Genomic DNA, 24,299 nt, shown 5'->3' with positions numbered 1-24,299 from the left:
GAAGGCTGGCTTGGTGGCTAAGAAAATTATCCTGGCAGAGTGGGTATCAGATAGCTCCCCCTCTTATTGGGCATGGCGCAATCAGTTACATGCTTTGATGTTGCTTGAGAGGGGCCGGGTGTATGCTTCTTTTCGACAATCTAAGTTCTTTTTGCGGGTATGGAGTCCTTATATCTATTCTTTGTCTCCCAGAATCCATAGTCTGATTCTAAATACCTTATGAGGCTGATGTGATTTGTGTGGTGGGGGGGGTCGGCAGCTCTGTGATTGCCTTTCCCCAGATGTGGATCTCCTCTGTATTCCTCAAAACATTTGTTGTTTGGTGGTTTTGGGGGTTTTTTTGCTTTTTTACTTTGTTCCTCTATTCTTTTGTTGTTTTGCTTTTTGTTTGTTTGAGGAATTTTTTTTGTTGTGTCCTACTTCTCTATGGGAGAGGCGGGGAGCAAAACTGGGGGGGAGGTCTTGCATTATATCTCTCAGGGCTCATAAGAGTCCAGGGCTCTATTTGCAGTGTTTTCGATAAAATTTTGTTTGGGCCTCTCTCGTCGAGTAGGGATGAGCTTTTGGTCCTTTGCTTGTTTCACATTTTGCTTGCTGTTCGCTTTTATGTTCCGTGATTTCTTTCTGGTGTTATTGTACTTCTGTCTATAACCTTGGTTTATCTTAGCTGCTGCCCCTTGCCTCTGTATAACTTTGTTTTTTATTGTAGCGGGGGTAAAGGGACAGTGGACTTTGGGTGTTGGGTGGGATGGTTGGACAAAGGGGGGGGCTAGAGTTGGGGACATTGTTGTATAACTCTTGAACATATATTGTACATATTGCTGTTTTTGCTGCTCTTTTCTGCTTTTTCAATAAAAATTGTTTTCACTAAATATGTAGCAACATCTGTGAGGTCACCTGAGTGCTTAATTGGGAGGGGTTACAGCCAGGCAGTAGTTAGGCACCAGTCTGAGGCTGCAGGAGGCAGGGGTTACAGGAAGCAAGAGAGAGGAAGGGGGGAAAGAGGTTGGTTTGTCCTGAGTGCTTGACTAGGAGGAGCTACAGCCTGGCAGTAGTTAGGCACTCATGAGATATTTTATAATATTTTCTGAATATACCAAATTGATCAATTAATTTTTAATCACATCTTCAAATAATTCTAATAGTTGAGTGCAACCTTCTTTTGCTAATCCATGCTAGCTTCTTCCTATAAGCCATGTTTATCTATAATTCTGATATTAAGATATGCTCAACTCAGATCTGATTATTATAAAGCAGACAATCAGTAACCAGGTGATTTCTACACTTAACAGAGAAACATATACACAAGCATATTTTAAGAGAGCTACATTCAAAGCCAGTGAGTCAAATTACAAATATTCATATTGTAACATCGGTCCAGATTACAGAAGTGATAAATTAATTTGGTATCCGAGAAGCTGTCAATTCAACACACTCAGTCTGCTGACCTTTGTTACCAGCAAGAAATACAAACCACTGCAGACCGAAGGCTATATGCATGGAGCCAAACAGTTCAGCTTACCTCATTAGATGTGTCTACATGCTTGTTCTGATATTCTGTCAAGGTATGTCTCAAAGTCTCAAGGACAACTGCAGGCCTCAGAGATTTATCTTTCTCCTTGTGAATGCCTATAGTAAAGAGAACATGAAAATAAAGTTCTAAAGTCTCGTACATAAGAAAAAAAAGTCTGTGCTAAAAGCCTAAGAGATATTTACAATTAGTTAAGACTAGAGGGACTGTAAAAGAAGAAAAAAATAATTGACTAGCTGTCTTACTCTCCTCAAGAAAGTTTGAAACTCCAGGTTATAGCAGCACCAGCTAGGTATATGATGCAATCTTACATACAATGCTCACTGGCAAGCAAAATTACCTGCCAGCCAGACTGATCATCAATTTATAATGTAAACAGCATTTCCCATTGACAAGCAGAAATGAGTCAGGTGCACATAAGGGGGAGATATCAACTGATAGCCATTCAATCCTTCAGCACAGAACATCCTACCACTGCACAATCATGTGCGCAATATCGTACCCCTAAGACACCAACATTAAGCGACCTTAGAATTACAGGTTTCTAAGTGACAATTTTCAGTATTTTTAACTCCGATGACTTCCGGGTTCTATCTGACATTATCTTTATATTATCATTATGTAGTATTTGGAGAAACTCTGTTCTGGTGTTAAATTAAAAACTAAATCCGCACATGTCATTGAACACCAAATTGCCCCACAAACCTCCACTTCAAATTCCTGAGAATGACTTTCGGTAGTTAGAACCATGTAATTCTAAGGTCACAATTAGTTACAGTAGTCAAAAAATATTTCTTATTGATATCTTTTCAACTGACTAAGCATTCTTACTTGTTTCTTCTAAAGATGTTTAAAGACTGTGTAGAGATATCCTAAAGATGAACTGGATATTTCCTCTAAATCCCAGCTTATCTGGTCTTATTTCCTTTTTTTTTTTTTTTTTAATTCTTTATTCATTTTTAAAACTTCAATCGTGCACAAAAAATGATGCATTTACATAAAATATTATCATTACAGCACAATATATTTAATAGAATAAAAACAAGACTTATTTTCTCCTACCCACTTTCCATTAACCAACACCTCATAAAAATACTTGTAATCAACCCTTCTATACTTCTTAACAAATGCCAAAACATACCCCCCTCCTCCTTCCCTGGATATGCATGTTTTCCTCAATTATAAAAATAAATCAATCTTTACAATATTTAGTTAATGATTTCCAAACTGTCATAGGGGAAAACACCCTCCAGGGATTCAAGACAAAGTTAGACTGATTCCTGCTGAACAAGGACGTATGCTGGTAGGGCTAGTCTCAGTTAGGCGCTGATCTTTGACCAAAGGGCCGCCGCGTGAGCGGACTGCTTGGCATGATGGACCAATGATCTGACCCAGCAGCGGCAATTCTTATGTTCTTATGTTAGGCATGCTGCTCAAGGAAGTAATGAGATATGAATGTGTGAACTGAAGACATCATATCACAGCCCTGCAATCTCTTGAATGGAAGCTGACCTCAAGTGGGTTATCTACCCAGCCATCATCCTGACATGGCCCCTCAAAGGTCAGCCCAGCTTGGGCATAAATTAAAGAGATACGGTCTATTAGCCAATTGGATAAAAGCATGTATATTGGATGGCTGCCCCCCATGTTGTTCTGATCAAAAGAAACAAAAAGCTGGGTGAACTATTTAAGGGCTTTAGCCCACTCCAGGTAGAAGGCCAAGGCTCTTTTGCAGGCCAAGGTGTGCATTACTCTCTTGCCAGGATGGACATGAGACATGGGAAAGAATGTTGGCAGGACAATCAACTGGTTTATTCACACCCTCAAAGAAGTCAAACAAATTGGTGAGGCAAGACCTCCCTTAGTTGAACCCATGTGGACTCTGTCCCATTAACTCATGTTTGTCTTTATCTTCCACAATTTTATTTTTTATAATTGTTTCCACTATTTTGCCCAGCACTGAAGTCAGGCTTAACAGCCTGTAAATTTCCTGGATCTCTCCTAGAGCCTTTTTAAAAAATTGGCATAACATTGGCCACTCTTCAATCTTCAGGTACTACAGACAATTTTAGCGACGGATTACAGATCACTAACAGCAGATCAGCAATTTCATGTTTCAGCTCTTTCAATGCCCTGGGATTTATACCATCTGATCCAGGTGATTTATAATTCTAACATCTTAATTTGGCTTAGTACATCTTCCAGGTTCACCTAGATTTCAGTATCTTTGCATCACCCCCCTTGAAAACTATTTCTGGTTCAGGTAGCTCTCTTACATCTTCTTCCATAAAGACCAAAGCAAAGAATTAATTCAGTCTCTTCACTATGGTCTCATTCTCCCCGAGTGTCCTTTTTGCTCCTTGATCATCCAAAGGTCCCACAGATTCCCTCACAGGGTGTCTGTTTCAGATGTACCTAAAAAAAAATTGTTACTTTAAGTTTTTACCTCTTTAGCAAGTTTGTCTTCATACTCTTTTTTTTTAGCTTTCATTATCAGCGTTTTGCATCTAACTTGCCAGTGCTTATATCTCTTAATTTCTTCATTTGGATTATTTTTCCATTCTTTAAAGGATGTATTTTAGACTCTAATAGCTTCTTTCACTTCACCTTTTAACCATGCCAGCTCTTGTTTCCTCTTCTGGTTTGGGCTTCCACGGTGGTATTTTTAAATAACATCTATGCCTAGTTTACAGTCCTAATATTTGCCACCAATCTTTTTACCTTTTTAAACATTTTCCTCATGTTATCGTAGTTGCCCTTTCAAAAAATAAGTATCGCTACAGTAGATTTCTTTAGCGACGTCACTCCAGATATCAGCTCAAATTAGATCACGTTATGATCACTGTTTCCCAGTAGACCAAATACAGTTACCTCCTGTACTATGCCATACATTCCACTAAGGACCAAATCTAAAATAGCTCCCCCTCTTATCAGTTCATGGACCAGTTGCTCTAAGAAGCTGTCATTTATGACATCTAGGAATTTTACCTCCCTAGTACTCACTGAAGTAACATTTATCTAGTCAATGTTGGGGATAATCAAAATCATATATAGGTAAAAGCATATAATATATAATCAAGGGAGGAAAGACCTCAGAGACCTTAATGTGAAAACTGCTGTTTTAAACTTCTTGACTTAAACAGGTCACCTTTCAATCATTGGTCTGAAAAACTCCCCAATGTTACATTTAATAAGTTATGAAACTTTTCAAGCAAAAATATATTGTTCATAAACAAAGCGCCACCATTTAAATTTTGAAAAAGCACTTATCTGCATTTATAGAAAATTGCCACACTTGAACACCAGCACTACTTCTTAAACCCTACAGGGCCTCCATTCACCAAATCGCTGAGGCTTCGTCAGGGGTCAAGTAATGAAAACCTACAAACATAAATTATCTGATTTTTATGTTAAGTCAAATAAGCTTAACAGTGCTGCTCAAAAATTGCAATGGAACATTACTTTAATATGAAACTCATTCATAAAAATGGTGCCATTGATTTTAGACGCTAGCAAATTGTTAACCATTCAAATTTCAAGTTTCAAGTTTATTGGTTTTTAATATACCGACCATCAAAGAATATCTGGACAGTTTACAATAAATCTAAAAAGAGATAAAAGTAAGATAAAATATTAGGCATTAAAAATGATTAGGTGAACATACATGACATCTACTGGACAGACTTGAGAGTGAGGGTAAAAGGGAAGGGAAGGGAAGGGAAAAGTTACATGTTGAAGAAGAAATGGAGACAGTGGGAAAGGGGAAAGAACATTCATGCATCACCGTGTCATCTGTTGAACCACAAATCAAATGCTGCATTCTCCTTGGCGTGTCAATTCGAATTAATTAAATTGTTAATGGAAAACCCTTAAAATGAATTCTTGTGCAGAGTGAAATGAAATTTTAAAAAAAACCCTCATATGAATTAGTCAATAAAAAGGACTCCAATCCATTCTTTCATTCAAGCCATTAGGGTACAATGAGTTCAAATGAAAAATCCAAAAAGACTTCTTTTCAAAGCCAATTCACAATCACCTCTCCTCAGGTTCTTCTTGATGGTTTCTATGGCACAGTAACGCAAGTCATTAAAAGAATGATTTTTGTATTGCAATGCTGAACAAGAGGTTCTTTGATAATATTCCTCTTAATATTAGACTTGTGTTCCAACATACAAATCCTTAATTTTCTTGCACTCTTACCAATATGATATAGACCGCTCAGGCAACTGATCACATAAATTACATAGTCTGATCTACATGTACTGAAATGTTTGAAGATATACTGTTTGCCCTTGCATCGAACTTTGATCTCCTTGATCTGTAAATTTATTGCACAAATAGAACAGGAGCCACATTTAAAATTACCCGAGGGAAGTAATTTGTTGGAACATGGCTTTGAAAGCATTGATGGACATAAAAATTCCTTTAGATTCTTCCCACGGGAAAAGGCAAATTTTAATTGGACATCTGAAAAAATTGGTAGAGACTGCACAATGTCCCCAAATTTTCTAATTAAGTCAGCTATCGTTGAACTGTGTGTCAAATGTTTTAAAAACAAGATGTCATTCTTGTCAGTACATTGAGTTTAAACTTAGCTCTAATGTACGCTTTACGAAGGATATTAGATGGACAATCTCTAAATTCTTAATCTGTCAGATATTTTGCATGTTTGATTCTTAAAATCTTTCAAGTTCAAATAATTTCTTCTCAAACACAACATCTGCAAAAAGAGATGATATGGATGACAGCTAGAGAAATCAAGAAAAGTATTTTTAGATGCAGATTTCTCAAAATTCTTTGTAACAAAACAATTGTTCTCATAAACAAGTGATATATCCCAAGATTGTATTTGCTTAGTAGAAAAATTTTCAATATAATAAATATGTTGGTCACATATGTTGAGCCAATTGATTAAAAAAACTTCTTAACTCATGAACCGTACCCATCCAAAGTAAAAACACGTCATCAATATATCTCTACCATGTGTAAATTTTCTGAATGAGTGGAAAATCCATGTGTTTTCAAATTGTATGATGTACAAATTTGCCACTGACGAAGCAAAGATAGCCCCCATCACTACTCTGCTGATCTGTTTGTAAAGTTTTCGATCAAAAGAGAAAAAATTCTCACACATGGCTAAACATGAGAGATGAACTAAAAATCAGAAGGCATGTTGTGGGATCTAGGTCTATCATCTAATACTCTTCTGATTATTTCCAATGTATCTTCTGTGGAATGGGCATATAAAGAGATGATACATCTAATGTGACCAAAATGAAAGGGCCATTTTTCATATCAACATTGTTGAGCTTTGATGAGAAGTGTTTGGAGTCCTTGATATAAGAATCATATTTAGGAACTTCAATTTTTTAAAAAGAATTGATAAAAATGGAACGTGATTCCAATAGTGATTCTCTCGTTGACAAAATGGGTCTTCCTGGAGGCTGCCTAAATTTTTTATGAATCTTTGGAACAAAATATAAAACAGGAACAGAATTAGAGGTTACCTATCTAATATCCTTTGTAAGGCATACATTAGAGCTAAGTTTAATAATAGAAACCAATTACTTTCAGATACTGCTCAATGTACTGACAAGAATGTCACCTTAACTTGTGTTTTAAAACACTCAACACACAGTTCAATGATAACTGACTTAATTAGAAAATGGTGGGCCATTGTGCAATCTTTACTAATTTTTTCAGATGTCCAATTAAGGTTTGCCTTTTCTCATGAGAAGAATCTAAAGGAATTTTCATGTTCATCGATGCTTTCAAAGCCAAGTTCCAACAAATTACTTCCCTCAGGTCATTTCAAATGTGGCTCCTGATCTATTTGTGCAATAACTTTACAGATCAAAGTTCTATGCACAAGCAAACAGTATATCTTCAAACATTTCAGCACACGTAAATCAGACCATGCCATTTATGTGATCAGTTGTCCATGTGGTCTATATTATATTGGTATGACTACAAGTGAATTAAGGGTTTGTATGTTGGAATACAAGTTTAATATTAAGAGGAATATTATCAAAAAAATCTCTTGTTCAACATTGCAACACAAAAAAAATCATTCTTTTAATGACTTGCATTGTTTTGCCATAGAAACCATCAAGAAGAACCATAGGGGAGGTGACCACAAATTGGCTTTGAAATTAAGAGTCTTTTTTGGATTTTTTTATTTGAACTCATTGTACCCTTATGGCTTGAAAGAAAAAATTGATTGGAGTCCTTTTTATTGACTAAGTCACAGAGGTTTTTTTAAAAAAATTTCATTTCATTCTGCACAAGAAAATTCATTTTAAGGGTTTTCCATTAACAATTTAATTTAATTAACTAGAATTGACACACCACAGAAAAAATTATATTTGATAGGTGGATCAACAGATGCATGAATGGTTAAAAGTTTTCCAGTATCTGAAATCAACAGCACCATTTTCATGAATGAGTTTCATATTATAAGTAAAGTTCCATTGTAATTTTTGCACAGCACTGTTAAGCTTATTTGACTTAAATTATTTATCTGATTTTTATTTTATATTCAAAGGTTTTCAGCATTTGACCCCTGACGAAGCCTCAGCGATTTGGTAAATGGAGGCCCAGTAGGGTTTAAGAAGTAGTACTGGCATTCAAGTGTGACAATTTTCTACAAATGCAGATAAAGTGTTTTTTTCAAAATTTAAATGATGGTGCTTTTTCTATGAACAATAAATTTTTGCTTGGAAAGTTTCATAACACATTAAATGTAACAGTGGGGAGTTTTTCAGACCAGTGATTCAAAGGTGACCTTTTTAAGTGAAGAACTTTAAAATAGCAGTTTTGACATTTAAGGTCTGAGTTCTTTTCTCCCTTTATTACACATTATGTGCTTTTTGAATTATCAGGTGTTTACTGTTGTGTGTCTTTTGAAATTGTGACACCTGAAGTTACATTATTTTTTTGTTGGTAATTGAAAATCACCCGTTTTTATACTGTAGTCCAATTTACCAGCTCTCCTAATCTCTGAAAACATTTATTGGTCTACTCATTCTGTCCCGTGGCCCATACTATAATCCTACCTGTATATTCCTTCCCTTCACAAATGGAATTTCTATCCACATGGATTTCACACTGCTAGGTCACGTAGAATGTTTATTTTGTTTGATTCATTTCTCTCTTTACTATATAGTGCAACCACCGCCCCCCCCCCCCCTCTCCAATTTGATTTACTCTATCCTTGTAATATAATTTGTATCCAGGTAAAAGTATACCATTGATTGTCCTCCTTCCACCTGGCCTCTGAGATGCCTAATATATCTATCTCATCATTCAGTGCTATAAATGCTAACTCTCCTATTTTATGTTTTAGGCTTTTATCATTTATATACAGACACTTCAAATTGTGTTTTTTCCTTGTATCTATAGTCAGTTGAGAAGATGATAGGGATAATTTGAGTCCTTTATTCTGTCTTCTTCTTGAGCACTCCTATCTTTCATTACATTACATTAGTGACTTCTATTCTGCCAGTACCTTGCAGTTCTAGGCGGATTACAAAAGAAGCTAACTGGACATTTCCAGGAAAATTACAATTTAGGGAGACTTTGAAGAGAAAATTACAAGAATGGTAGAGACTTTGAGGGGAAATTTACAAGAGAGGGGATGGACAAGGGGATGAGTTTTGATATCTAGATACATTTTTTGAATAGCAGGGTTTTGATTTCTTTTCGAAATGATTTGAAGTCGCTTGTTGTTGTCAGCATGTTGGAGATGGAGTGGTCAAGTTTCGCTGCTTGCGTCTTCTTGCGCTGAGTACCTTTGAATGGGGGGTAGGTAAATGGGGTCTGAGGTCTCCTTTGTCTAGTTATATGGTTCCAATTTAGGTGATTGTTTAGGTAAGTGAATAATAGACAGCATAATTTGAATTGAATTCGCGCTTGTATAGGTAGCCAGTGTTGAGTCTAGGTAGGCAGTGGTGATGTGGTCAAATTTGCTTAGTGAATAGATCAATCTGAGGGCTGTGTTTTGTACAGTCTGTAATTGTTTTATCATGTTTGCGGGGCATGGTAGGTAGAGGATGTTGCAATAGTCCACTAGACCTAGGACTAGGGATTGGACTATGAGCCTATATTGCTCTTTGTCGAAGAATTGTCTTATTTTTCGTAGATTGTGCATAATTAAAAAGGCTTTCTGGGTAGTCTTGTTGATTTGGACCTGCATTGTGCAGCATCTATCTATCATCACTCCTAGGAGTTTAAGAGCGGACTGTATAGGGTATTTGGTGTCATTTATTTCTAATTCTATAAAAGGATGGAGTTTTGGCCTTTTCAAGCAGTAGAAATTTTGTTTTGTCCGAGTTCAGCTTCAATTTGTGGTCTATCATCCATTTTTCCACTGCTTCTAGTGTTTTTTTTCCAGTTTTTCTGTTGAAGTGGGATCTGATGAGTCGAAGGGGAGGAGAATGGTGATGTCATCTGCATAGCTGAATGATGTTACGTCTAGGTTATTTAGAGTGGTCCCAAGGGAGGATATAAAGAGGTTGAAGAGCATTGGCGACAGTGGTGACCCTTGTGGTACTCCACAGGGGTTAGACCAGGGGTCTGATTTAAGGTCGTTTGTCTTTACTCTGTATTTTCTTGATTTAAGGAATCCTAGGAACCAGTTGTATACCCTGCCTGAGATCCCTATGGCTTCTAGTATCTGTAGTAGTATGGTGTGGTTTACCAAGTCAAATGCAGCAGAGAGATCAAGTTAAATTATCAACATCCTTCTGCCTTTGCTAAGGTGCTGTCGGGCTGTGTCTAGTAGAGTTACTAGTAGTGTCTCCATGCTATGGTTGGTTCTGAACCCTGATTGTGAGGGGTGAAGTAGGTTGTGGTCTTCCAGGTAGTTAGTGAGGTATTGTGCAACTAGTCCTTCTATTAGTTTAACGTATATTGGTATTGAAGCGATGGGTCTGTAGTTGGAGGGGATATCTATTGGGCCTTTATGATCTTTCACAATTGGGGTGATTATGATTTTGCCTAGGTCCTGTGAGAATTGACCTTCCATGAGGGTAGTGTGTACCCATTGCAAGAGGTGAGCTCTAAATTTGGGGGAGGCATTTGTTATCAGATATGTGGGACAGTTGTTCAGATATCTGATAACAAATGCCTCTCCCCAAATTTAGAGCTCGCCTCATGCAATGGGTACAAACTACGCCCTCTATCGGGACTCCTAAATATACTGTTTCAATAGTATTCTTCAAGGATACTCCAAATCCGAATCATCCGCTCCTGGATGACTGTCAGCTTTCCCCCCTCCCCATCTTAGTTTAAAAGCTACTCTATCTCCTTTTAAACTTTAGTTCCAGCAGCCTGGTTCCATCCCAGTTAAGGTGGAATCCATCCTTTTGGAATAAGCTTCACCTTTCCCAGAAGGCTGCCCAGTTCCTAACAAATCTAAATCCCTCATCCATGCACTATCGTCTCAACCACACATTGAGACTTTGGAGCTCTGCCTGCCTCTTGGCTTCTGCGTGTGGAATGGGGAGCATTTCTGAAAATGCTACTCTGAAGGACCTGGATTTCAGCTTTCTACCTAAATTTGGCTTCCAGAACCTCCTTCCTACATTTTTCTATGTCATTGGTACCCACACATACTAAGACAGCTGGCTACTCCCTCACACTCTAAAATCTTATCTATGTTACTCAGGAGGTCTGTCATTTTGACACCAAGCAGGGAAGTGACCAAGCAAACCTCACATCCATCAGCCACCCAGCTATCTACATGCATAATAAATGGATCTCCAACTACCACAGCAATCCTAACCTCTCCCTCCAGGACAGAATACCCTGGAGACATCTTCAGTGCAAAAGGATATTATAACCCCTGGCAGGGAGGTCCTGGCTACAGGACCACTTCCTGCCTCTCCACAGTGATGTTCTCACTTCAGGAGACCTTTCTCCTCCATAGTATCACGTGCTAGGCTCCTGCCTAGGACAGTGGACGGTGCTAGTCACGGCTTTCCTGGGACTGGGTGTGTTTCCCCTGGAAATGAGGAAACCATTCGGGTGAGACTAGTCTAGGCATTCGCCTAGTACTACAGAATACACTGTGCAGTGAATAAAATGACCCCAAGGCAAACAGAATTCAGTAACAGTTTTCAACTTCTATTCGGACCATCAACTGGTCACTATTCAGCATAGCCAATTTTCATCATGGACAGAGGAGAAAAACAAAGCACTCTCAGTTCAAAAATCAACAAAACTCCCATCATTGTACTTGGGCTTTCTGGCTCAAGCAAGAAAGTACTCTTCACCAGGGCAATGCACTAGAAGACTTTTAGACCATGAGTCCAAAACACTTCACAAAGATAAGTAAACCAAAATACAGCAAACAAAGAAAAAGAAAACTCCACTGCTTTAAACACAGGTTCTAATTGTTGTCTGCACTGCAGGTAAAACTGAGCTACACTAAGCTTTGAGTTTGATGAACTCTTGGGAAACAATTAGAGGAACAAAAAATTCCTTGCAGCAGGATTCAAAAAACACTGCAAACAGCATTCATTCTTTTCCCTAGCTTCACAGTCCTTCTCAACCCAGGTTTACTAGGTGTTTCCATTTCTGCTGGCTCATGGCACTACTTGGGAAAAATGGCAAACATTGTCCAGCAGGATAAACATAGTTCATTCCTTTTCTTTATGAGGCTTCTAACTGCACTGAGCAAGTAAAACAGTCTCTCGGAGGAAAAAACAGCACCAAAAATAATTCTCTCTTTTCCCTTGATTAAAGGCAACTGCCTTTTCAGCAAAGAAAGAAAAATTCAAACAGTCAGGATTCCTTTCTCCTCACTATTAAAGACCCACCTCCATGCACTCCTAAAGCAGTGTCATCTCCAGTGGCAATTCAGTTGTGTATATGTCCTCACCAGCCTCTTGGCTCTCAGTGGCTTGAAACAGAGAATGTTCTCAGCCATTTCCTTGCCCAGCCATAGTTCAGGTGTACTGCTCTACCCTTCACCTTCCTGTCTCAGAACTCTCTCTTTAAGTGTCTCACTGCCACACTCCCTTCTCCTGGGAAGGGGGATGGGACTTAGCTCTCTCTGGAGTAGAGTATGGCTTTTACTGTGCTCCCTGCACTGATACTGTTTTAAAGAGACAGGCTTCATTTTCTAAACTGAAAACCTGGCAGACTTTGCAACAGATTTATTTTGGTTTCCTGACTGTTCCTGCTGATCCAATACCTATCCTGCTCATCCTCATTCTCTGAGGAGTAGGCAGCTGTCTCAGGGTCTTTGGCCCTAATCCGGTCAGTTCTTCTGATCAAGGACCAGATGTTTTCCCTAACTTTCCCTGGCTCAAAGCCAGGGTTAGCAGTGGATTTGGCACAATGGTAGCACAGAGGTTGCCAAGACTGGCAGTAGGGCTACTATGTCCCTGTAGACCTCCTCTATAAACCTCTATTCAATTGAATTAGTCTGTAAGGAGGGAGAAAAGGAACTATGAACTAAAGCTCCTGTAAAAGTAGATTCTGATGCTTGATGCTGACAGTGTCTGAAGTTTCTGGTACAAAATGTAGCAGGGTTTTCAATAAAGAAAGTTTGTCTCTATTCCATATTATGCTGAGAACCCAAGTATCTGAAGGTCTTTTGGGTCAATGATTCATATAAGAACTTAACTGATATTCCAGTGTCCATTCTAAAGAACCTTCATTACAAATTTGACTCCAGTCAAAATTGTGCCCCATGGTTTAACTGAAATTATATGCCACTTTTAGCCCCTCTGCAGTTTCAGATAAGAAGGTCCCTGTTGATAATAGTGGGGGTAAAGGATAATACGTCTGCAGAATCTTGAAATGGCATTCCCACACGAGAGATTAATGTGTTTTCATGCTATCCAAAACCTGTTGTAACGTAATTCTTAATTGCACTTTATTTTTTCCTTTCATATTAACATATACTATTTTACTATGAAAGGACAAAAATTCTTAAAGTAATAAAGAACAATTAAGTATTATGCTGCGACATTTGAACAGTGTGAAAACCAATTTGAAAAATTATTGAGGAGACTCACGAGATTTCTGGATATTACTGACCCCTACCTTTGAGTTAGAAGCCGTGGCCATTTTGAGCTGAGAGCGGCAAACTGTTAGGAATAGCAGTTATATTAACAATGCTTCATTAACACGTAAATGTTTTGAGATTTAATCTGGAGGGTGCAGTATTCTGCCTTCTGCCTTGTGGTATAATCTATTATATCATTATTTTTTTAAAGTCTACCCCAACCCTGAAGAAGACTTATTTATAAAATGAAATTAAAAATTAACGGACAAGACTCTTGATCCCTTATGATCCCCCTAGAGCCTTAAGATCAGCCTCCCAGCATACCCTCAATGTCCCATCTCTGAAGATAATTGGCACTCGTCGCACCCTTATTTTTTCAGTAACCGCCCCTTTGACCTGGAACTCTCTTCCTTTATATTTAAGAGCAGAATGTAACTTGCAAAAATTTAAGAGCGGTTGAAAGTGTTTTCTCGTTAAGGATGTATATAATTGCTAATGAGTTATCTACCTCACTTAACAAATTCAAATGTTTTTTATTCCAAAGCCACTAATTTCTTAATCATTTTTTTATTTTATTTCTCTTCTCCTATTGTATTTTCCTCTTATATATTCTTTTTATAAAAATTGTATTTCCGCCCCTTTTCCTATTGTTTCAAAGATCTGAGTTTGTCTGTTTAGTCTTGGTTTGTCCAACATTTTAATATATATATGTTTTATATTGCAGACATGTCTGTCTTTCTGTAATTTTTAAATTTTGTTCAACGCTTTGTACTGCTGGATAAGCGTTTAATCAAATACTTTGAATAAAGAATAAAATATTTAAAAGCAGTAAAACTAGGTGTACAGGACTAGTGAGGATTGCAGCTGTGCTGTGTTATGTTAACATCATCAGCAATCTGAAGACCCTATGCACTTTAAGCATTATATGTGAAGAGTTTGTGGTGCAGTGGTTAGAGCTAAGCCCAGCATCCTGGGGTTGTGGGTTCAAATCCCGTACTGTTCCTTCTGACCCTGGGCAAGTAACTCAATCCCCCAGTGCCCCAGGTACATTAGACAGAGTGTGAGCCCGCCAGGACAGACAGGGAAAAATGCTTGAGTACCTGAATAATTTGTAATCCGCATAGAATTGTAGAATATTCAGAATATAAATAATTAAAATTAAAATATATATATTTAAGAACATAAGAATTGCCACTGCTGAGTCAGACCAGTGGTACATCATGCCCAGCAGTCCGCTCACGCAGCGGCCCTCTGGTCAAAGACCAGCACCCTAACTGAGACTAGCCCTACCAGTGCACGTTCTTGTTCAGCAGAAACTTGTCTTGAATCCTTGGAGGATGTTTTCCCCTATAACAACCTCTGGAAGAGTGTTCCAGCTTTCTACCACTCTCTGGGTGAATGATGATATAATAAATATATCTTTCTTATAGAACTTTCTTATGTTTGTACGGAATCTACCTCCTTTCAACTTTAGAGAGTGCCCTCTTGTTCTCCCTACCTTGGAGAGGGTGAACAACCTGTCCTTATCTTCTAAGTCTATCCCCTTCAGTACCTTGAATGTTTCGATCATGTCCCCTCTCAATCTCCTCATTCGAGGGAGAAGAGGCCCAGTTTCTCTAATCTTACGCTGTACAGAAGCTCCTCCAACCCCTTAACCATCTTAGTCGCTCTTCTCTGGACCCTTTCGAGTAGTACCATGTCCTTCTTCATGTACGGCGACCAGTGCTGGACGCAGTACTCCAGGTGAGGGCGTACCATGGCCCAGTACAGCGGCATGATAACCTTCACTGATCTGTTCGTGATCCCCTTCTTTATCATTCCTAGCATTCTGTTTGCCCTTTTTGCTGCTGCTGCACATTGTGTGCACGGCTTCATCGACTTGTCGATCAGAACTCCCAAGTCGCATAATAGTGTGGAAATCAATTGGGATTATATATATTTCAAGAAGTGCAATTTCAAGATTTGTTTTACAAAAGTGACACAAATAAATAAGAATTTATTTAGTTTCTCGGAGGAACAACGGACTGAGTTACTAAATAGACAAACTCTATATGAAGGAGGACAGCAGTTGGGAGAATCCCCTATCCTTGTCGTAAACGATTGATTAGGGCTGAATTGCATGCCAATACTTTAGTCCAGTATGTTTCTACCTCAATGATACCTAGGGGATTACGAATCCAAAAGGGACTTACCCTATTTGCTTATGACAATGAATTTAAGGATTTGTGGTGTGCATAAGTATAGCATGGATTTAATGTTCCTGATTATACAAGAAATGACTAAATTGGAAAAAGAACTTAAAGAAAATATTGAAAAAGTTAAGGAAAGCATAAAACACTCATGCACAGATGAAATAGAATTCATTAGTCTGGATGGGAATCAGAATAAGAATTTGGACACATATAAAGATTCTATTAAACAAATGAAAATCAAAAAAATCAAGAAGGATGAAAGAGATTATTCTAATAATCAAGTCTATATATGGCTATTTAGGTCTGTTCCTGTGACAACTTCTAAACAGCCATTCGATGAGGACCAACTATCCACTGGCTCAGGATCAAGTAGTAGTCAAAGCACAGGGAGTTCATCTAATCGATGCCAACAAGGACAAGGGGGGTATTTTTCCAGAGGTCAACAAGGGCGACAGATTGCGAGGTTCGCACAGAATAGGATTCCAACCTTAACCACCAGTCCAAATGGCCCCGGGACCACAGAACAGATCGCAGCAGAGGAACAATCAGCAGTTGTAAATTTATCTGGACAAAGACTAATGTCAAGCCAAATTTCCCTGTTGAAGTTAGGTCTTGGATTTGTCCCAACTACTAAATATGATGCATTCAAAAACAGGCTAATTTGGGTCTAATACGCAAACTGCACTTAAAAGTCTTTTTTGATGAAAATCAGATTGGAGATGACGGGTCTATCATATCTTCTAAATCAAGATGGTACCCTAAGGGCCCTTTACATCCCAATTTAATTACTTTCAGAGATTTGGTTCTTCAAAAAGTGGAACACCTTGAAGTCATTTATTGAATTTAATAGGGGACCAACAATTAGCGCTTAAATTGTTAAATCAAAATTCCAATTTGATTATTACGCATGCAGATAAAGGAGGCGCAATAGTAGTGCAACATCATCTGACTCAACATTCACAGGAGGCATATTGTGAAATAAATGACATTCAGTTTTACTTGCCATTACAAGAAGAGCTAGTGATGGATTTGAAACACATCATCTCCAAACTTATATCGGATGCATATAAGGCCAAATATATTACTTCTAAGGAAGCAGCTTTCTTGAGACCAACTTTTCATGTAACTCCGCAAATCTATTTACCAAAGATTCATAAGAACTTAGTGCCCCCCCAGGCTGCCCTATAGTATTCCATGCACAATTCAGTATTGGAACCGTTATCAAAATTCTTGGATATTTTTCAGCAGAAAGAGGTAATGAAGATAACGTCTAGGGTAATAGATACCACACACATGCTACAGATGTTATCGGAAATACAAAATTTGGAATCGCATTGCCTATTAGTGACATTGGACGTCACAGCCCTTTATACCACGATTCCAGTGGATAGAGCTTTGGAGATGATATCAGAAGTATTAGAGATGCAAACATTGTGCCCATGGATACCATCTGCATTTTTGATGAAACTGGCTACATTGATCTTGACTAAAAGCTATTTCTGGTTCCAGGGTCATTTTTACCTGCAGACACATGGCATTGCTATGGGGGCTTTGTTAGCCCCTTCACTAGCTACCTTATAGATGGCAGCTTTAGAGGAAAAATGGTTATATACAGCAGACATTTTTAAATCTGAAGCAATATGGAAACGTTTTCTAGATGACATTTCCTTCATATGGACATCTACTCGTGCTGAACTAGACAACTTTATAATATGGATTAATCAATTGGATGCCAATATAAAATTTACTGCCACAATTCATGAGCATGAGATTGTTTTTTTTGGACATTAAGATTATAAAACAACAGGACCATCTACTTACCACAATTTACCGCATATCGACTGACAGAAACAGTTTATTAAGATAGCTGTGAATCTCAAGAATAGTTTACCCATCAGTCAATTCCTGCGCCTTACAAGAATTTGTCATTCTTTGACTGAATTTCGGGTTCAAGCTCGAAATATGAAAGCAAGATTTTACCACTGAGGTTATCTCAAAGCAATAATTTATCAGGTTTATTTGCAAGCAAAATACATTCATAGAGAATTATTACAATATAAACAGCCTCAGTCTAATTCTCCTCCTTCGCCCCGCAAATAAATCAAATAATTATGCACCACTGGCATATTGCTAAATTAGCAACTGATACAGTTGGAGAGAGGCCAATATTTTCCTATAGCATGCTAAAAATATAGGGGAAGTATTAAAACTAGCACATTCTGGTAGGCCATTGCTATGACAACAGGGATGCCATTTGCCTTGTAGCCTCTGCCTGTGGTGTCCTTACACTCTGGCGGGTGGCTCTTGGTCTCATCCAATCACGGGCAAAATGTTCCAATCAAGAAGAAACACAGATTGTAATTCTTCTTTTGTTATATATATAATCCAATGTCCCTATCCAAAGATCTATGTGGGACGGACTACCAGACCAATAAAAGTGAGGCTTACTGAACATAAATCTCGAGTGCATACATCAAATGAAACAGCTCCCCTTGTCTGCCATTGGAAACTCTTTAAGCATATATTACAAGATCTGAGATGGAGAGTAATAGACTCCATAGAGATCGGGTGGGAGGGAGGTAATGTTGAGCAGACTCTTAACATTCAAGAACTTCGGTGGATGCTTTTATTAAATACTATGATGCCTCATGGGTTAAATGAAATTGGAGACTGGATGACTCCTTTAGATTAAATACTAGTCAGCATTTATGTGGATTTAACTACACGGTTTTTCAGCCTGCTCATTGGCTCCTGTGAGATGACATCAGGGGGATTTTCCTACTTTTGAACATAGTTAGACACCGTGGCCATTTTGAGCTAAAAGTGGCAAACTGTCAGGAATAGCAGTTATGCTACAATGCTTCATTACCATGTAAGTGTTTTGAGATTTAATCTGGAGGGTGCAATATTCTGCCTTCTGCCTTGTGATATAATTTATTATATCATTATTTTTAGAGTCTACCCCGACCCTGAAGAAGACTTTAAAATGCGTCGGGAAAGACAGGGGAAATGTGTTAACTAAAGCTATTCACCATAAAGCTAAGTTTAAAATTATTTATTTGTAAAATAAAATGAAATGAAAAATTAAGATTTAAAAGAAGTAAAACAAGGTGCTTGGGACTAGTGAGGATTGCAGTCGTGCTGTGTTATGTTACACTATCGGCAATCTGAAGACCCTATACACTTTAAGCATTATATGTAACAGCTCATGCTTAATAGTGTGGAAATCAAGCAAGACACCTAAACATTATTCTTTAAGGGCAGGTGTAAATGACATAGCATGTAAATGCATGGGCAGAGGATGGAGGGCTCCCCCTTACTTGTATAACTTACAGAATAGTGTAAATTACATGAGTCCCTGCTACATATTCAAGAGCATGGTTATGCTAGGTCTATGAATGGTTTAACTGTAGATGAGTACATATAATGAGCGCCGATAATGTATTACACTCATATTTTACTGCAGAATCTGGACACCCAGATGCCGTCATTACAGACTCAATGCATGGCTTCAGGGCACCTAAATGGAGGCACCCAATTATATAATTGCCTTCACAGTAGCTGGTAATGGGGTAAATAATTGATACCACCGAATCTTGAGAGCAATACACTATTATATTACCTTTCATAATTTTATGTACAGCATTCTTATAGTACATTGCTTGGAACTTCTCTTTGTTTCCTTTTCTATTTACATACATGAGAACTGTCCTTGCCCTCTTTTTGCTGTATATTTATCTCTATACAAAACATCTCTGGAGACAAAATTAGGGTAGGCCTCAAAAGGACTTCACATCCTCCAAAGCAGTGTGGAGGAATTGCTCAAAGCCTGATGGTGAGTCTCCAGGAGATCAACACAACTTGATTTCAGCAAGGCCCTTTCTTTAAAAAGGAGACGTGAAGCCTTTTTAAAAATGAAAGAATATGCTAAACATATTTCAAAAAGATAAATGAACAACATGATAAAAGGGAAGTTTACAAATATATTTACACCACTATATTTCAGATAGGATATATGATATTTAACACAATATACAGAAAAGAAATTTACTTATGCAACTGCATTAAAAATCCATCCTAAAAGCAGGATAAGTACCTGTCATAAAAGCAACAGTAATCAGAAATTTATTACAGCACAAAAAAATGTATAGCATATTTTGTGTCCTATACAACCTTTTTGAATATGTGACTTTTAAGTTGCTGAAGGTTGCTTAAAATTTGGCTCAGCTCACTTAAAAGCATCTGCTGCTTTTGTAGATACACTGTAAGGACTTTGCTTTCTCAGTTGGATTTGGAGCACAGCAACCCTAGTTACTCTTCCATCTGAGAATATAGACATCAACATTAGTAAATCAAGTTCTGGGTTGGCACTAGCAGCATGTCCAAATTCAAGCCAACTAGGCTACTCTACTGCTGTAAGCATTCCTCATATGTCATCAAATCAAAGCATGCTGAGAAGAGGGATATAAAAGGCATCTGTAGAATTCCCATATTGGAGTGACTCTAGAACACTGACAGATGCTGCTGTCATCTTATAGATTCAACTAACCTGAAGTCCGTTGACCTGACACAGTAAAGCTGGCCAAGAGTAACTCCAAATCTCTCATGCTGCTTTCATGTATCTGTTCTATATCACTCTGATGTTTCTTTGCCTTTATTTATAGATAGAAAGTTTTAAAAGAACATTAAAATGTTTTTAAAACAGCAAACATTCAAACTAACATTACCAACATGCTATTAAATTTTTTTTAAAAAGCTTTAGACCATTATGGTCAGCACTAAATATTAGATATGTTGTAATAAATTAAACTTCAAAATGTTTGTAATTATACTGATCTGGTTTTCTAGATCAGTAATGTTCCCAGTTATTTCTTACCATAAATAAACATTTCTAAGCAATATTCAAATGATTTTAAGCATAAAAGGCCAACAGTAAGAGACAAGAGAATTAACTTCATCTGTTAAATAAAACTTATTAACATTTGTCCACCCACAACTGAAGCTCTGTCCCCAGGACTGCCTAAGGTGATATGATTATTGTCAGCCTTTAAATTTAATGCCTTAGCGACACATAGCTCTTACCAGTACATACCCATGGAACTGTACATGCTCTTTTGGGTTTCTCCTTTATGTCGTGTTTTATTTTGCTTTGGATATTTAATATGGTTAGTGCAATGGGTTGAGAAAGCACAGTTACTTACCGTAACAGTTGTTATCCAGGGACAGCAGGCAGATATTCCCACACATGGGTGACGTCACCGACGGAGCCCCGCAGCGGACAGCCTCGAAAGCAAACTTGCTTGAAGATCTCGAACTTTCGAGCACTGCACCGCGCCTGCGCGCGTGCCTTCCCGCCCGAACTAGGGGGCGCATCTCCTGAGAGGATCCTCAGTTCAGATACCTAGCCAAGAAGCCAACCAGGGGAGGTGGGAGGGTTGTGGGAATATCTGCCTGCTGTCCCTGGATAACAACTGTTACGGTAAGTAACTGTGCTTTATCCCAGGACAAGCAGGCAGCATATTCCCACACATGGGTGACCTCCAAGCTAAATAGAAAGGGATGGAGGGAAGTTGGCATATTACGAAAAAAGATTTTGCAAAACAGATTGGCCAAAATGGCCATCCCTCCTGGATAAGGTATCCAGACAATAATGAGAAGTGAAAGTATGAACCGAGGACCAAGTGGCAGCCTTGCAGATTTCCTCAATAGGAGTTGATCGGAGGAAAGCTACAGACGCCGCCATAGCTCTAACTTTGTGGCCCGTCACTCGACCTTGCAGAGGAAGACCAGCCTGAGTATAGCAGAAAGAAATGCAAGCAGCCATCCAGTTGGAGATTGTGCGTTTTGATATAGGACGACCCAATCTGTTCGGATCAAAAGATATGAAAAGTTGAGGAGATGTTCTGTGAAGTTGAGTGCGTTGAAGGTAGAAAGCCAAAGCACGTTTACAGTCCAATGTATGAAGAGCCGCCTCTCCTGGATGAGAATGAGGCTTTGGAAAAAATACAGGCAGAACAATAGACTGATTGATATGAAATTCTGAAACAACTTTAGGTAAGAATTTAGGATGAGTACGTAGAACAACCTTGTCATGGTGAAAAACTGTAAAAGGTGGATCAGCCACTAGTGCTTGTAACTCACTGACGCGTCGAGCAGAAGTGAGGGCGATCAGGAAAACAGTTTTCCAAGTGAGATACTTGAGATGAGCTTTGTCAAGTGGTTCAAAAGGAGATTTCATAAGTTGAGCTAAAACAACATTGAGGTCCCAAACCACAGGAGGTGGTTTAATAGGAGGATGGAGATTGAGAAGTCCTTTCATAAAACGAGAAATCATAGGATGTGCAGAAAGGGATTTTCCATCCAAAGGCTGATGAAAAGCAGCTATAGCACTAAGGTGGACTCGGATAGATGTAGTCTGAAGTCCAGATTGTGATAAATGAAGTAAATAGTCCAGAATTGATGTCAAGGAAGCAGATCTGGGAAGTAAATTACGTGTAGAACACCAAGCAGAGAATCTTGTCCACTTTTGACCATAACATTGTCTAGTTGATGGTTTTCTGGAAGCAAGTAAAATATCTTGCACAGACGGAGAGAATTGAGAAAAGTCTGTTATAGAGAAAGGTACCAAGCTGTCAAATGTAGAGACTGTAGATTGGGATGAAGCAAAGATCCTTGATTCTGCGTGAGTAGAGAAGGAAATATTGGAAGAAGTAGAGGTTCCCTGGTGCTGAGTTGAAGTAGAAGGGAGAACCAAGGCTGCCTGGGCCACCGAGGAGCTATCAGAATCATGGTGGCCCGGTCTGATTTCAACTTGACCAGAGTCTTGAGAATCAGAGGAAACGGAGGAAAAGCATAAAGGAATTGATTCCTCCAGTCCAGTAGAAACGCATCCGCTTCGAGACGCTGAGGAGTATAGATGCGGGAGCAAAATTGAGGCAGTTTGAAGTTGAGAGGTGACGCAAACAGATCTATCTGTGGAGTCCCCCAACGAGCAAAAATTTGGCGAAGAGTAGGAGAATTGAGTGTCCATTCGTGAGGTTGTAGAAGACGACTCAATTTGTCCGCCAAACAATTTTGTTGACCCTGAATATAAACCGCTCTGAGAAAGATGTTGTGAAGAATCACCCAATGCCACAATTTCAGAGCTTCGTGACAGAGGGAGTGAGATCCCGTCCCTCCCTGTTTGTTGACATAATACATGGCTACTTGGTTGTCGGTACGTACTAGAATCACCATGTCGTGAAGTAGATGCTGAAAAGCTTTGAGAGCGTGGAATATCGCTCTGAGTTCCAACAGATTTATAGAACACCGCCGGTCCGCTTGGGTCCAGAGCCCTTGAGTGCAAAGACCGTCCACATGAGCTCCCCATGCATACATTGACGAGTCGGTTGTGAGGACCTTCTGATGAGGAAGAGGATAAAACAGTAAACCTTTTGAAAGATTCAAAGAGAGCATCCACCAGCGGAGAGACTTCTTTAATGAAGGCGTGATGGAAATTAGTCGAGTTGGTGGATCCACTGATTGTTGCCATTGAGATGCCAGTGTCCATTGAGGAATGCGAAGGTGAAGTCTGGCAAAAGGAACCACATGAACTGTAGAAGCCATGTGACCAAGCAGAACCATCATTTTCCTTGCTGGAACAGAGGAAAGTTGGCAGAATTGTTGAGACAGTTGAAGGAGTGCATCCTGACGTGGTTGTGGAAGATATGCTCTCAGATTGATAGTGTCCAGAGTAGCTCCTATGAACTGGAGGGATTGAGAAGGAGTCAGCTGAGATTTGGGAAAATTGATGTGAAATCCCAAACTTTGCAGAAAAAGAATAGTCTGTTGGGTCGCTGCAATAACCTCTGAAAAAGAGGGAGCTTTGATGAGCCAGTCGTCCAGGTATGGAAATACTTGAAGACCCTGGTTGCGAAGAGCTGCAGCTACAACCACTAGGCATTTGGTGAAAACTCTGGGGGAAGAAGCCAGTCCGAAGGGGAGAACTCTGTACTGAAGATGAAGATTTCCTACCTGGAATCTGAGATATTTGCGAAAGTCTGGATGAATAGGGATATGAGTATAGGCCTCTTTGAGATCGAGAGAGCACATCCAATCCCCTTGATCCATTAAGGAATATAGAGTTGGCAGAGTGAGCATTCGAAATTTCTCTTTGACTAGATATTTGTTGAGAGCTCTGAGATCCAAAATTGGTCGCAAATCCCCCGTCTTTTTGGGAACTAGAAAATATCGGGAATAAAATCCCAAGTTCCTTTGTGGAAGAGGAACTTCCTCCACTGCTCGTAGGAGAAGAAGAGCTCGAGCTTCTTGAAGCAGAAGGGGAAAATGCGACTGATTTGAAAGACACTCTCTTGGATGGCGATCTGGAGGTGCCTGAAGGAGTCGAAGAGAGTATCCCTCTCGTATGATGGTAAGTACCCAGAGGTCTGAAGTAATGAGCTCCCATTGGTGATAAAAAGTGGACAGGCGACCTCCTATGGGGAGGTGAGAATTTGGAAACAGAGAAATTTGAATGCTCAGGTCGAGATTGTCAAAAAGACTGAGCAGGCTTGGTGGCAGC

The 24,299-nt window shown here is 38.9% G+C and overlaps 1 protein-coding gene across 4 annotated transcripts in view; it reads right to left on the bottom strand.

The window, feature by feature from the left end:
• The window catches only part of CCDC171 (coiled-coil domain containing 171), a 608,461-nt gene that overhangs the window by 455,645 nt on the left and 128,517 nt on the right, over nucleotides 1–24,299 (bottom strand). For all 4 annotated transcript variants that reach the window (XM_033920389.1, XM_033920380.1, XM_033920408.1 and 1 more), the window contains exons 10-11: nucleotides 20,289–20,391; nucleotides 1,523–1,629 (exon numbers count right to left, since the gene is read on the bottom strand). In XM_033920389.1, the coding sequence (XP_033776280.1) occupies nucleotides 1,523–1,629; nucleotides 20,289–20,391 (210 nt within the window). The remainder of the gene's footprint in view (nucleotides 1–1,522; nucleotides 1,630–20,288; nucleotides 20,392–24,299) is intronic.

Source organism: Geotrypetes seraphini, chromosome 1 (genome assembly GCF_902459505.1).
Source record: "Geotrypetes seraphini chromosome 1, aGeoSer1.1, whole genome shotgun sequence".
Taxonomy (NCBI): domain Eukaryota; kingdom Metazoa; phylum Chordata; class Amphibia; order Gymnophiona; family Dermophiidae; genus Geotrypetes; species Geotrypetes seraphini.
The sequence above is the reverse complement of the archived record's forward strand: the minus strand, read 5'-3'. Positions and strand labels throughout refer to the sequence as shown.